The sequence below is a fragment of the Carya illinoinensis genome, chromosome 3 (assembly GCF_018687715.1).
Source record: "Carya illinoinensis cultivar Pawnee chromosome 3, C.illinoinensisPawnee_v1, whole genome shotgun sequence".
In the NCBI taxonomy this organism is placed as follows: domain Eukaryota; kingdom Viridiplantae; phylum Streptophyta; class Magnoliopsida; order Fagales; family Juglandaceae; genus Carya; species Carya illinoinensis.
This window is the reverse complement of record NC_056754.1, coordinates 47,909,829-47,923,907: the sequence shown is the minus strand read 5'-3', so window position 1 is coordinate 47,923,907 and position 14,079 is coordinate 47,909,829. Positions and strand designations below refer to the sequence as shown.

General features: G+C 36.4%; 1 protein-coding gene across 1 annotated transcript; it reads left to right on the top strand.

Annotated features, from left to right (window-relative positions):
* Positions 1–9,298: 9,298 nt before the first annotated feature.
* Positions 9,299–13,574, top strand: LOC122304857 (auxin-responsive protein IAA27-like). The gene is made up of 5 exons (XM_043117121.1): positions 9,299–10,721; positions 11,482–11,711; positions 12,494–12,635; positions 12,974–13,035; positions 13,237–13,574. The coding sequence occupies exons 1-5, from the start codon at positions 10,231–10,233 to the stop codon at positions 13,272–13,274; spliced, it is 963 nt and encodes a 320-aa protein (XP_042973055.1). The 5' UTR covers positions 9,299–10,230; the 3' UTR covers positions 13,275–13,574.
* Positions 13,575–14,079: the final 505 nt, after the last annotated feature.

The window sequence follows — 14,079 nt, the reverse complement described above, 5'->3', positions numbered from 1 at the left end:
ACCAAAAGCCACCACCCAAAACATAGGATTAGGATGAGTTGAGCTTGGCCAAACATCAAATTAATTAAGAGAAACTGGGGAGGCAGAGGAGGATGTATGTATAGAAACTAGCGAAGAAGGAGGAAGAAAGTATGGTGGCCACCAAAACACTCTTTTTTGAAGCGCTGCTCCATAAACACTACAGCTACATGCATGGGTACCAGCTACGGCCTTTGGGGTCCCACCAACAAGAGGCAAGAATTTGGTACTATGGCCCCCACTTTCTCTCTTGTGGGGTCCTCTCTCCTCGGGAGATTCCTCTTTCTCCAAGTTCATCATTTTGATGATCCCGGCTAATTATGGAAGTTGGAGTAATTGCAGACTTGCAAAAGCTCGATAACAACTGCTCGGCGTTTGTTTGGTTTAGCTATGTCAACTTACAAATTTGCACTTATGTATTTAGGTGTTTGAAAAGCGAGATGAGATGAGATGTGATGATTTTAAGTGAAAGTTAAATAAAATATTACTATAATATTATTTTTAAATATTATATTCTATATGAAAATTTAAAAAAAATGTAATAATGAAATGAGATGAAACACTTTTACTATCTAAATGGGATCTTAATATATTTTATAAATTTTTCTACTTCATAAAACAAAAAGAATGAACTTTACTCTTTGTGAGTTTTATTTCGTGAGATATCTTTATAAAATGTACTCTTTTTTAATTACAAAATAATAACCACGAATATATTATACTATGATCTGTAATAATTAGTTATGAGGACCTTAATTAATCTATAAGGTATGATAAGGAATCATTAATAGATGGAATCATTAGAGAGAGGTCCAATTAAACTTGTGCAAAATTTAATAGTATTAAAGCTAATGGTCTCTAAAAGTAAAAGCCTTAATATCATAAGCTGGCTTTTTATTTTCTGATAAAAAAAAAAAAAAAACAATCAAAGGGTCATTTGAGAGAGTATGGATGGAGGTGGAGTGCCGACAAGGTTTTGAACATCAAACATGAACGGGGTTAGATATTGTCAAGATGAGTAGGAAGGCAGATAGAGAGGAAGAGGAGGACAATGAATTGAATTGAAGTAGAAATCAAAACCCGTGGCAATGAGATGGGAGTGGTTGTGACAAGACAAAGGGATGGCGAATGACATGAGTTTATATATATATATATATATATATAGGCAGAGGTTCCATCGTACGTGCGAGCTGGCTTGACAAGATTACCTATGAGACCAGTGGGGTTTAAGAAAATAATTTGTTATCATATACTTTAAAAAGTTATTTTTTTGGTAAATAATGTCGCATATTAATTTATAAATTTATTTTTATAAATTTATTTATGGTGTATTAATATTTCTATTTTTTGTTGTTACAATTTAATTTTAGTTTACTTGTTTGGAGAATGATAAAGTAAATTTTTTACATACGAGAAGTGTTACAATCACAATAAAATTATATAAAAATAATCTTATAAATTGACTAGTTTTTATAAGATCCGTTAGATCTAATTTATAATAAAAGTTATTAAACAATATGACGAATTATTTTGTGATTAAATTATTTCTTTTTACATATTTTACTGTTTTTTAACAGTACCTAATCTTTTCTTCTGACCTTAATTATCCGCAATTTTTTAACCGAGGTGAATATAGACTACGAATAATAATAATATATCTATAAATCTTTTATTTATTCTTCTTTTACTACTTTGAATCCAATTATTTAAAATTTGAGCTATTTAAATCAAGAAAACTTAACCCTTTTTATCACATGATTTATTACATTAATTGATTATAAGAGAATTGCAAAATTGTCATATCTAGGTAGACTAATATATCGTAAAATCTCAATCTCAAACACAGTTATCCCCTTACTTGGGGCTGACCTGCCTTATTGGGTGCCCCAAAATTTTTGCATGAAGGGTCTCTACAATAATCCTTTCTCAAAGACAATTCTTTTCAAAGTTTCAAAAACTGAATTTGCAGTTATTTTTGTGTATTTTTCGTATATTTTACTTATATGATAAGATGTGTCACTTTTTTTAATACAAAATAATTATTTTGACTAATTATATAAGTAAAATGTATAAAAAATATGTAAAAATGACTATATATAATAGAACTTTTCAAGTTTTGATCAATAGATTTTAAGAGTAAATCAAAATTAAGGGAATTTAATTTGGATATATAGTGAGATGAAATGATATAATTTTATATGAAAGTTGAATAAAATATTGTTTTAAAATTTGAAAAAATTAAATTGTTTATTACATTTTGTATGAGAATTTAAAAAAATTATAATAATAAAATAAGATGAAATAAGATGGTTTCTAAATCTAAACAATCCTTAAGTTTTGGTTGTAAGTGGAATAGTAGGCTTTTTAATATAGCATTTCCAAACAAAAACTCTAATGCTTAGATAAGTGTGAGAGAGATAGAAATATAAAGTGGGTCAGATAGCATTTATGATTGTCGGAGTGAATTTTTTAGATAATATTAAATGTTTAATAAATATTGAAGGACCTATCATATGTGTATATCTATTTCAAATTTTAAGGCATAGATCAGCTCTAACCATAACTCTAGGGAAAATCTAAATCTTGTATTAATCATCTAAAAAATTAAAAATTAAAAATTAAAAATCAAATCATAACCTCCAATATATTTCTTCCGTACGAAGGTTGTTATAGTGTTAAAAATAATATTACTTTGTGTAAGATTAGCATCAATACAAAAAAAAATCCTACAATGTGAAAACATTCACTTCTTAGTCAAGATCATCATGATCTTATAACATATGCCTAGAAACATTGAACATGATAAAGAGAAAGAAATAAGTTTTGGAAGCTTTAATCTTAACATTAATCGTACTATGGATTTTGGAGCAAAACGACGTACAAATATTGATTTGCTATCGTCTATTAATCTAAACATTATGCTAAAATTTTAAAATTTAAATCTTATAAATTAAATTATATCATATAGATTATGTGTAGTATAGAAACTTTATAGATGACATGAACTCCTCTCTAGGTTTTCCTACATAGAGGTTTTCCGTCTGCCTTAGTGCAGTTTTTTCCTGTCTCTTACGTTGATTCCTTTGTTTCGATTCATGGAGTCGTCTCTCCATGATCTGTACCAACGCCTCTCCTTGACTGAAAAGGAAATTGAGGAGGTTGTGGTCGCGCCTGAGACTCTCCGATCTACTACCATTTGTGGTGGGAAATGTCTACTTTTGCAGTTGCTTACTACACATCACTATAATAAGTTGGTGTTCAAGAATACAATGCGAAAAACCTGGAGGCTGATTAAGGGTGTTAAATTTCAGGATTTAAACTCGTCGCTCATGCTTGCGGAGTTTGAAGACCGCTCCGATAGGGAAAAAGTTCTCCAGGAAGGTCCTTGGTCTTTTGACAAACATTTGGTTATGTTGAAGGAGGTTAATGGTTGGCAATAGGTCCATGATATTTCTTTAACCGATGCTCAATTTTGGGTTCGGCTTCATGATCTGCCTCTGCTAGCACGTACTGGTGTGGTGGGCTGCCTACTGGGGGCAAAGATTGGTGTGGTAGAAGAAGTTGATGTGGATGAAGAGGACATGGCCTGGGGCGAATATCTGAGAGTCCGTGTTTCTCTGCAAGTGTCGCAGCCACTGTCACGGGGCTCGTTGTTCGCCATTGGTGGGGGTGACGTTGTCTGGGTCCCCTTCTCCTATGAGCGCCTCCCCAATTTCTGTTATCTATGTGGTTGTCTTGGTCATAGCGACAAGAAGTGTTATTTTGTCTCGCTGGCGGAGGAGATGTTTGTCAGTTCTGACTTACCTTATGGTGCATGGCTTCGTGCCGGTGGTTATGGTTCCAAACTTCTACCGTCTCAGATGAAAGATAGACCTGCTGCTGATGGTGACAAAGGTTCTAAGGCTCAGCCTTCTGGTGCTATAGGCACGGCTGTGGTCTTTGATCCTGGGGTGTTGCCTCCACGGGGCTCTCTTAGCGTCCCGATCCCAACGGTTACGCAGCGGACGGTACCGTTACTGCAGCAGTTACCTCGTGGGATAGAGGACGCAACCAGTGTAACGGGTATCCATCTGCCTACTATTCCCGTCATTGGGCCTTATGGGCCGCCCAGCCTAGCTGCGTTGGTTACTATGGCTTCTCCTTTGAAGCCCGATGGACTCACTAGTAGGAAGTGGAAACCCTTGTCGTCCATTCCATCCCCAACCCCGAGTGTTTCCCCAATTCCTTCTTCGTCTAAGGACCCAGATAGGCATGTGGTGGAGAAACGAAAGGTGATTTCAACTGGTTCTGTGACTTCCCAGCGCAAGCTCAAACGGTCGCATATCTCGTCTGTCAAGGATGAGGCGTTGGAGGCTAGTGACTCTTCTGTATTGGCGATGGCTGCAGTGCAACCTTGCCGGCAGCCATGAAGCTGTTAAGCTGGAATGCCCATGGGCTTGGGAACCCACGGGACATTCTTACCCTCTGCCATTTAGTGCGGATGGAAGCTCCTGATGTTCTGTTCTTGCAAGAAACCAGACTCTCTTCTCGGGCGTTTGATTCTTGTAAGTTCATCTTAAATTTTCCTAATTGTTTGGTTGTTGGATCTAGTGGTAGAAAGGGTGGTCTGGTACACTAGCTTTTTTGTGGGGACGGGAGGTTGATTTGTCTATCCTCTCGTTCTCTTCTCATCATTTTCATGCTGTAATTATTGATGCATCTTTTCGTTTGGGTCGTTGGTTTTTAACTGCTTTTTACGACTGTCCTGAAACTCATATGTGGTCTCGCTCTTGGGCGTTACTCCGCTCATTGTGTTGTTCTCCCGGGGAGGCTTGGTTGGTCATGGGTGATTTTAACGAATTATTATACCAGCATGAGAAGAGGGGGGGTAAGCCTCGTCCTGAGAGGCAATTATTAGAATTTTGGGATGTTCTAGAGGACTGCCGATTGAGGGATTTAGGCTTCTCGAGCCCTAAATTCACTTGGTGTAATCAGAGGGCTTTTCCATCCCATATTAGTGAACGTCTTGACTGTGTTTTGGTTAATTCTTCATGGTGGGATTGTTGTCTCGTGTTCGGGTGACACATGGCGTAGTCTCTTATTCTGATCACTTACCCATTTGGGTAACGACGGAGGGTGCGTTGCCATCTCCTTCTTCCAAAAAACCTTTTCGGTTTGAAGTCGTGTGGGTGGGTGAACCGGCCTGTGAGGAGATTCTTCAGCATGTTTGGGGTGGGGATCCTAGTCGCTCTGATTTGCTGGTTATTGCTGGGTTGATTCACGATAGTGGGACTCAGCTCAGACTCTGGAACAAGCATTCTTTTGGCAACGTCCATAGGCATCTTGCACAAGCTCAACGGAATTTGCAAGGATTAATTGACTTCGAATGGGGGGAGGTGGATGCAGATGCTATTAACTTGGCGTGTCATGAGGTACAAAGTTGGTTAGAAAGGCAGGAAATTATGTGGCGTCAGCGTTCAAGAGCCGTATGGCTTAAGGAAGGGGATAACAATACTCAGTATTTTCACATGAAAGCATCCTAGCGAAAACGAAAAAATGGTATATTCCATATTCAAGATGCTAGGGGGTAGCGGCAGGACGGCATTCGCAGGGATAAGGTAGTCATTAAGTATTTTCAGTCCCTCTACACCAGCTCCAATCCTAGTATAAATGTGGCCTCGGTGGATTTTCTTCAGCCTTTGTCAGGGAAAGTGACTTCGGCTATGAACTCTGATTTACTTAGAGATTTTCAGGCTGAGGAGGTCAAGTGTGCTCTTTTTCAGATGGATCCCATCTTAGCCCCTAGACCCGACGGCATGTCACCTATTTTTTTCCAAAAACACTGGCATGTTGTGGGGCCCTCAGTCACCTCGGCAGTTCTTCATGCTTTGAATGCAGGTTCTTTTCCTTCCTCTCTTAATTGCACTCATATCTCCCTTATACCAAAAAAGAAGTCTCCTTCTCAGATGGGTGATTATCGCCCAATTAGTTTGTGCAATATGCTTTACAAAATTGTTGCCAAGGTTCTTGCTAACCGCCTGAAATCCATATTACCTAGTATCATTAGTGAAAGCCAAAGTGCTTTTGTCCCCGGCCGCCTTATCTTGGATAATGTTTTAATTGCATATGAGGTAATTCATTATCTTAAGCAGAAAAGATATGGGAAAACAGGGTATATGTCTCTAAAACTGGATATGAGCAAGGCTTACGATCGGGTGGAATGGATTTTTTTGCAATCTCTTATGGATATTATGGGGTTTCATCCTCGCTTTGTGCAACTCCTTATGTGTTGTGTTCGGTCGGTTTCTTACTCGGTTTTACTTAATGGGGAACCAAAAGGCCCAATTGTTCCATCTCGCAGGTTGCGACAAGGGGATCCACTATCCCCTTACCTCTTTCTTCTGTGTATTGAGGGTTTCATTTCTCTGTTGAATATTGCTCGGCTGGACAAATCTATAGGGGGTCTGAAAATCTGTCGGGGAGCCCCTATCATTAATCATCTTCTCTTTGCGGATGATAGCCTCGTGTTTTGCAAGGCTGATATAGTTGAAAATAGGTGGATTTAGGAGTTTTTGGGCAGATTTGAAGTTGTCTTGGGGCAGAAAATTAATAAGGAAAAAACATCTATTGTTTTCAGTGGCAATGTTGATGCTGTCACGAGGACTGCGATAAAAGCTTTGTGGTCCCCCTCTGAAATTTAACAATACAAAAAGTACCTCAGGCTGCCACCTATTGTTGGGAGGTCTAAAACTTGAGCTTTTGACTCTATTAAACATAAAGTTTGGAACACCTTGCAGTCCTGGAAGGAGAAATTACTATCACAAGGTGGGAAGGAAGTCCTGTTGAAAGCTATAGCCCTTTCTATTCCCACATATTCCATGAGTTGTTTTCTACTCTCATCTAAGTTATGTTCTGATTTGGAGGGGCTGATGGCCAGATTTTGGTAAGGTCAACGGGGAAGTGAGTGGAAAATCCACTGGTTGAGTTGGGAGAAGTTGTGCCAACGCAAAAATCAAGGAGGTTTGGGTTTTAGAAATTTACATAATTTTAATTTAGCCTTATTGGTTAAACAAGGCTGGCGTTTGTTTCAAAATGAGAATTCCTTATTGCACCGCTTCTAAAAGCTAAATATTTTCCTCAATCTTCTTTCTTTCAGGCTGGTTTGGGTTGCTGCCCATCTTACACATAGAGGGGTATTTGGGAGGCGCGCAAATGGTTGGTGGTTGGTTGCATGTGGAGAATTGGGTCTGGTACAGCAGTTAATATCTGGTCAGATCAATGGATTCATTTTCCTCGAAAGTTAGAAACATTACGTTTTATTTTTAAACTAAAGTTAAAAACATTATTGGATCTTAACTAAAATAAGTTAAAACGCATCATGTGGTTGAAGAAAGTCTTTTCTGGACCATTGTCTCCAAGTTATGATCAACGTATTGCCAACTCTACTCCATTATCACCTCCCAAATCTAAAAATTTAAATCTAATTTTGAACGGGATTTAAAAAAAAAAATTAAATCTATAAATTTATACAATAAAAGTATAATTGTACTTAAGAAAGATTTATAAAAAAAAAACATAATTATAAAATTTGAGAAAAAAATTAATAAAATAAGTCTTATAAATAAAAATATAAGTAAAATTATAAATATTTGTAACATTACTCTTTCTAAAATCTATTAGGCTTGTCTATTTCCATTATTTATAATTGACAAAATATATATTTATAATTATAAAAAAATTTATGTAAAACCACTTTTATAATTAATTAAATTATTTTTTTACTATAAAATAATTATTTTAATCAATCACTAGAACTCACAAAGGAATAATCTATATTAATGCGTAATGTAAGTCAAGCATATGGGGGTATAGGTTACCGTTTGCTCCGTAATGCCCGTCCACTTCACAACATAACGCCGTTTTGTCTCCCACCAACCCATCTCTATGGGTGGACTTCTTTAAAACCGGCAAACTATATCATGTTTGTATCTTTAAAAAAAGAGTTTTATTATATATAAGCATAATCGCGCATTAATCTATATATTAATACTGATTTATTTATACTTAAAATTTAAATTAATATTATTTTCAATAAAATTTACTTTTTAATCAATCACATCATATTAGTGCACAGATTAATGCACAATTATACTTATAACTATATTTTTCCTTAAAAAAATATCTATAAATTTTGTAAATTCTTATTTGATTTTTATTTTATTTATTTTCTTATTTTTATTTCATGAAAATATATTTTATCTATAAATTTTGTCTACCTAGACTATTACTCTCAATATAATAATTAGTTTTGAATTATTTTATTTTTAAGTTGGTGTATAAAACATATTATTTCTAAATTTAAATAATAAAATCTGATTTAAAAAATAGAATATCAAATAAAAGTAGTGTAAGAGTGTAAAAATATATATATTTTTAATTTACGATATGTTTATAAGTCTTACTAATTATCACTCCGTTATGATATATCCTCTTTTTTTTTTTCTTTTGAGAAATGACCAGATCCATTATAATATATCCTATTCATGTATCTATTACGTGTTAGCTAATATAATATGTTTTAAGAGAGAAATGGTAATGAAGTGATACTTCTTATAATTGTACTGATTTGGAAGAAATAAAACTCATTTTGTGACACAATAAATGTAGTGATACGCGATTTATTAAAAAAGAAAGTTTATTTATAGTTTCTACTTAAAAATTACATATACAGATTCTTTATTATAAGAGAAAAAATATCATTTTAAAAGAAATAATTTAGTAATTTTAAAAAAATTTGAAGTAAAATTATATATATATATATATATATATATATATATATATATGTATTACAGTCTCTAAATGAGAATTGTATGTAGCATTATTCTAAAAAATTAAAAATATAACTATAAAAAGATAAAAAGAATTTTTTATTTTTATTCTTTTTGTGTTTGCGGGGGACATAATGATTAATATAAATTAAAAGCCATCCCAGCGTAACTAAAAAAAAAAAACACATATAATCTGGAAGTTATGTCTCTTTAATTTGTTCACTTAGTGTGTCTTAGTGCAAGTCTAATTTTTTTTCTTTTTATTTCAAATATTTTTTAAATATCTTTAAATATTTTTAAAAAATATTTAACCATTAAATAATAAAATAAAATACATGTGAATTTGAGGGAACATGTATCATTTTTCCAATCCGGTAAAATTTTTGCCTACTCCCGAAGTGACCGGTAAAACATGGCAAGTCAAAATCACAATCCTGAGAGTCCGAGACCCAAACAACACAGCCCGTGCAATCACAGTTCCCACACAGATAGTCAGAGCTCTTTCATGCAAAGCTCTCTTTTTAGTTCCTCAAACTACCATTTGTGTTTTCTTTTCTTTTCTGTTTAGGATATCTTTCCCTTTGATTCGTTTAGGATTCGTGGTGTACAAGGGATTTTTGTCTCCCCTGTCAGCTTTCTCAAAATTCCCTCGCTTTCCAGCCCCTTGCAAACTTTTCCGAGCGTCCAAACACCATGTCCGCCAAAGAATCTTAGACCATTTTTTTCCCTTCGCAGCGATCGTTGCCACTTCCCGCTTGAAAGTCCGAACGGTTTTGGCAATTCCACAGCAACACGGCCCGTCCTATCCCTTTCTGCAATACCGTGCAATTCCCACTCTGTGGGCTCTCTCTGTTCCAGTCCCGGTTTCTCCGGTGCACGTTAGCATTTTTCTTGTTCACGTTAGTATTTTCCCTTGGAATTTTCCAGAAAGAAATTAGAAAAAAATAATCACCATCTTTCCGATTAAGAAAGGGTAGTATTGGGAAAGTTTTCTGGGTGACTTTCTGTAACTTGTCGGAGTGGTTGCCCACAAAAAGTTCATAAAATTTTAAAAATTCAGAAAAAAATCCTAAAAAGAAGCAAACCCATTTAAACAAATAAATAAAGCGAAACAGTTCCATTTTTCCTCTTTATACACAATCTCTTTCGCAAATGTATTTATTTTTATATCCATTTATATCCATTTGTTACGGTTCAGACAGAGAGAGAGAGAGAGAGATAGGGTGGCAAAGCCCAAAGAAGCTTCACTTTTTTTCGTCTTCATGATCATCACCAACACCATCTCCTTTTACACTCTGTATCCCTGAGACTCTGTTCTAAACAGCTTCTTCTTCTTCCTCTTCTTAGGCATTTTGGGCTTTTGTAAGTGTTTATAACTGTAAACTTAAGCTCTGGTGAAGCTTTGATGTCTGTGCCTTTGGAGCATGATTACATAGGCTTATCGGAGGCTCCTCCTTCAATGGAAGGCTCTGAGAGGACCAGTGGTGGCTTGAACCACAAGGCGACTGAGTTAAGACTTGGCCTGCCCGGCTCCGACTCACCCGAAAGAGATAAGGGCGTGGTGGCAGAGGACAAGGCCGGGTACCCGCTTGGGGTGCTGAAGAGCTTGTCAGTGGTGTCTGGTGCGAAGAGGGGCTTCTCTGACGCCATTGATGGAGGCTCTGGGAAGTGGGTTTTCTCTGGGAGTGGCGGATCTGAGGCCGAGTCGGGTAAAGGTGGCAACTTGTTCTCTCCCAGAGGTGTTAATGGCGGAGGGAAAGGTGGTCTTGTGGGTGGGTCCGAGGGTGCAAATCAGAATACGGGTTTGGGCGGTCCGATTCTGAAAGATGGTGTTGTTCCTCAGTCACCTAAGCCGTCGCAGGAGAAGAAGCCCCAGCTCTCTGCTCCTGCGGCAAAGTCAGCCTCTTCCCCTTAGTTTTCTTACCTTCTACTTTTCTTTTCTATGGAGAGAGTCGTGGTAGCTGATTTTTCATTTGCCTTTTTTTTTTTATTTTTTATTTTTATTTTTCCATTGATTGTACTTGCTGTGTCCTGAATACTTCTTCGTGTTTTTTTTTTTCGTTTAGAATTTGGTTTTCCGGTAGCTGTCCATTTCCTTCCTACAAAAATATTAGGAAGTAAAATAAATGGTAATCAAGTTCTATTGCTTGTGTTTCAGTTACTATTGAAAAAAAGGAAGGAAAAGAAAGAAAAAGATAAATTCCCAGAGGGTTTGTACTTGGAGTTGGCGAAAACGAGAGGAACTCTTTTTATTTTTATTTTTTGCACTGAAATTTGATAATTTTGTATCCGTGATGTTATTACTAGAGCTTATTAGACGCTTAAGTTTTTTGGGATGCTTTTGCGCGTTGCATAAGTTCAAGCTCAAGACCCTTATCTGACTTACTTGTGTTTCGCAGTTTCTATTAGATATATATGGATTTATAATTTCCGTGCATATAATTTTTGGATTATGGGGAGACCTGTCTCTAATCTATTAGCCAAATCTCATTGCTTTAGAATTTCTACTCTTTGGCCCTTCGTGAAGGAAATTGAATATCTCTGCTCATTATAAAATCTCTATTGCGTTCCCCCAATAAATTAATTATGGCTCTACTTGTATGAACTTCATAATAAATGCCTTTTGTTGTCTGTTGGTGTGTATTTCTTGTAACAGGGCACAAGTTGTTGGATGGCCACCAATTCGTTCTTACCGGAAGAATTCAATGGCGTCTCATCCTCCAAAGAATGAAGATGACACAGAGGGCAAGCTGGGATCTGGATGTCTTTATGTCAAGGTCAGCATGGATGGTGCTCCGTACCTAAGAAAAGTTGATCTCAAAACTTACGGTAGCTATAGGGAACTCTCTTCTGCGCTGGAAAAGATGTTCAGCTGCTTTACAATTGGTAATTTCTCCGTGCAAAGGTTCCTGTGCTCCTGCTTCATTTTATTTTCTTGCTACTCTCTCTCTGTCTTTTCTCTTGATTTCTTGGTACACAAGCATATGCCCCGTTCGTTCCCTATTATTTTTGGTGATAAAAAAAAGGAGTAAAGGACCTTTAACCTTAGAGCCAACATATGCTAGCAACTTCTCCTAACCAAAATCTTGGATGGGGCAGTGAGTGAGAAGCAGCGTGGTATCTTATAATGTCATCCAAATGAGAGAACTGCATCCTTGAAAGAATTTGAACAAACTAGCCAGTGGTGCAATATAGTAAATTCAGCTAGTTTAATAAGAAGTGATTTTTCCCTTATCAAAATAACTAATGAGGCGATTTTTGAAATAATGAGGTGATCTTACTTGAAGCCACCTAAATCACAGTTGTTAAATATTGTGTTTGGAACATGATAGAACAAACTAGCTTCCTGTATGTTGAAATGATCTATTATAATCTACTGATGACATATTCAAATAGTTTTTTCCTAGTTGCTGATAATTAATCAGTCTAGTTTGTTTGCATATCTCAGAAGTCGAAATGCATGCTAAGAAATCATTTCATTGAAGTGGCTGTTGCATCAGGTAGCAATGGGATTTTTTATACTAGTGCTAATAGAGTGATATTGTAAATAAACATACATGTTGCTGCATACGGGAAATTATATGTTACCAAATTCAGGATGACATGCAGGTGCACATGCACTTTCTCTTTGAAGGGAGTTAAAATTTGTTTCTGGATTTCTGGTTCAGGTCAGTGTGGCTCACATGGAGTTCCCAGCAGAGATGGATTGAGTGAGAGTCGGTTAATGGACCTCCTCCATGGTTCTGAATATGTACTCACCTATGAAGACAAGGATGGTGATTGGATGTTAGTTGGTGATGTTCCCTGGGAGTAAGTATTATACTTGACTCAAAAAATCTTGTGAAATTATCTGATCAAACTGCCAGAGGGACGTCCATATCTGATGAACTTGATAGTGAACAAAAATTTGAATCTTCTCTTACTTCTTGGAGAATAGAATATTACAGATCAGGTCAAAGAATTACAAAAAGGTCTATATAGATCTTACTTGGTAAAGGGACGAGTCTTCTCAATCCATACCATCATAAACTTAATCTGGATATAGAAATTTTTATTGTTTTGCAGTGAAGATTTATTTCCGTCACTAAATTAACCAAGATATGGCAGGTGAAAGAGTATTCACGCCAATTACTTTACCATATTTTCAGGATGTTCACTGACTCTTGTAAGAGGATGAGGATCATGAAGAGTTCTGAGGCTATTGGGCTAGGTATGTGCTACTTCATAGTGTACATTTTTCTGAGTTCTGAGATAACAAATTCGTGTATCCTGTGTTTCAGGATATCCAGATTTCTCTTTTTCTGTATCCAGCAATCCACATTATGTATTTGCTTTTGTTTATACTTGATAAAGTCATGAACTAATGGACCCGACTTCATGAACTAATGGTTCTTTCCTGTGCCTTTTGCAGCACCAAGGGCAATGGAGAAGTGTAAAAACCGCCACTAGTGCAACACTACCGCAGTATGCATCCTACGTTCCAGTTAAGCATATGATGTTGGAAGAGGTTTCTATCGAGACGCAGAAAGCCATGAACGGGTCTTGAAATTAGGCCCACCCTTTCCCTTTTATTTATGGTTCTTAATATTGAAGATTGTATTGGAAAAACAATGTAGTTAACAAAGATATATCATCCCTAGATGGTTCCAGGTTTCTTAGGTTTGCTCCTTCTCATGTCTCTTGCTGTCGGTGTAATATGATTGCTGTTTGTTAAGGTCACACTATTATGTATATTGTTTGTTCTCTGTAGCTCTCTCTCTCTCTCTCTCTCTCTCTCTCTCTCTCTCTCTCTCTCTCTCACTGGAATCTTGTTTGATTGCTGTGACAGTGAAGGAAAAGGAAAAGAATATCAAGTGTAGCTCGTATCATCTCATGGATTAGGAAAACTTTCACAATGCCTTCAAACCAGAAATCAAATTGTGTTACAAGCGCAAGAACTTGTTTTAATAATTTTCACAGGAAAAAGTAAGCAACACGTTGAACTACAGAACATAAAATCTAGAGAGGCATGCCATGGAAAGGGGGAACATGGTGCAGGAGATGGTTAGGCAAAGTCTCAAGGAGCACCTACTTTCATTGTGTTTTCTTCTCAGCATTAGAAAATGATATGGGGGCAATAAATTGAGGGAACAGATCTTTGCAGAGCAGGGCTGGCCTTCCAAGCTAGAGAGGGTGCCTGCTTAGTTACTTTCGGAAGTGCCTTGTAGGGAAGTAGTAGACAAAGCAAATTTTGGGATTTTTTTTGTGTTTCAAC

What these genes read in the sequence shown, in the direction of transcription:
- LOC122304857 (XM_043117121.1), top strand. Translation starts at nt 10,231, where the DNA reads ATGTCTGTGCCTTTGGAGCATGATTACATAGGCTTATCGGAGGCTCCT. An exon ending in CTCTCTGCTCCTGCGGCAAA is followed by an intron (nt 10,722 to 11,481) that starts GTCAGCCTCTTC and finishes TTCTTGTAACAG; the next exon opens with GGCACAAGTTGTTGGATGGC. An exon ending in TTCTGAGGCTATTGGGCTAG is followed by an intron (nt 13,036 to 13,236) that starts GTATGTGCTACT and finishes TGCCTTTTGCAG; the next exon opens with CACCAAGGGCAATGGAGAAG.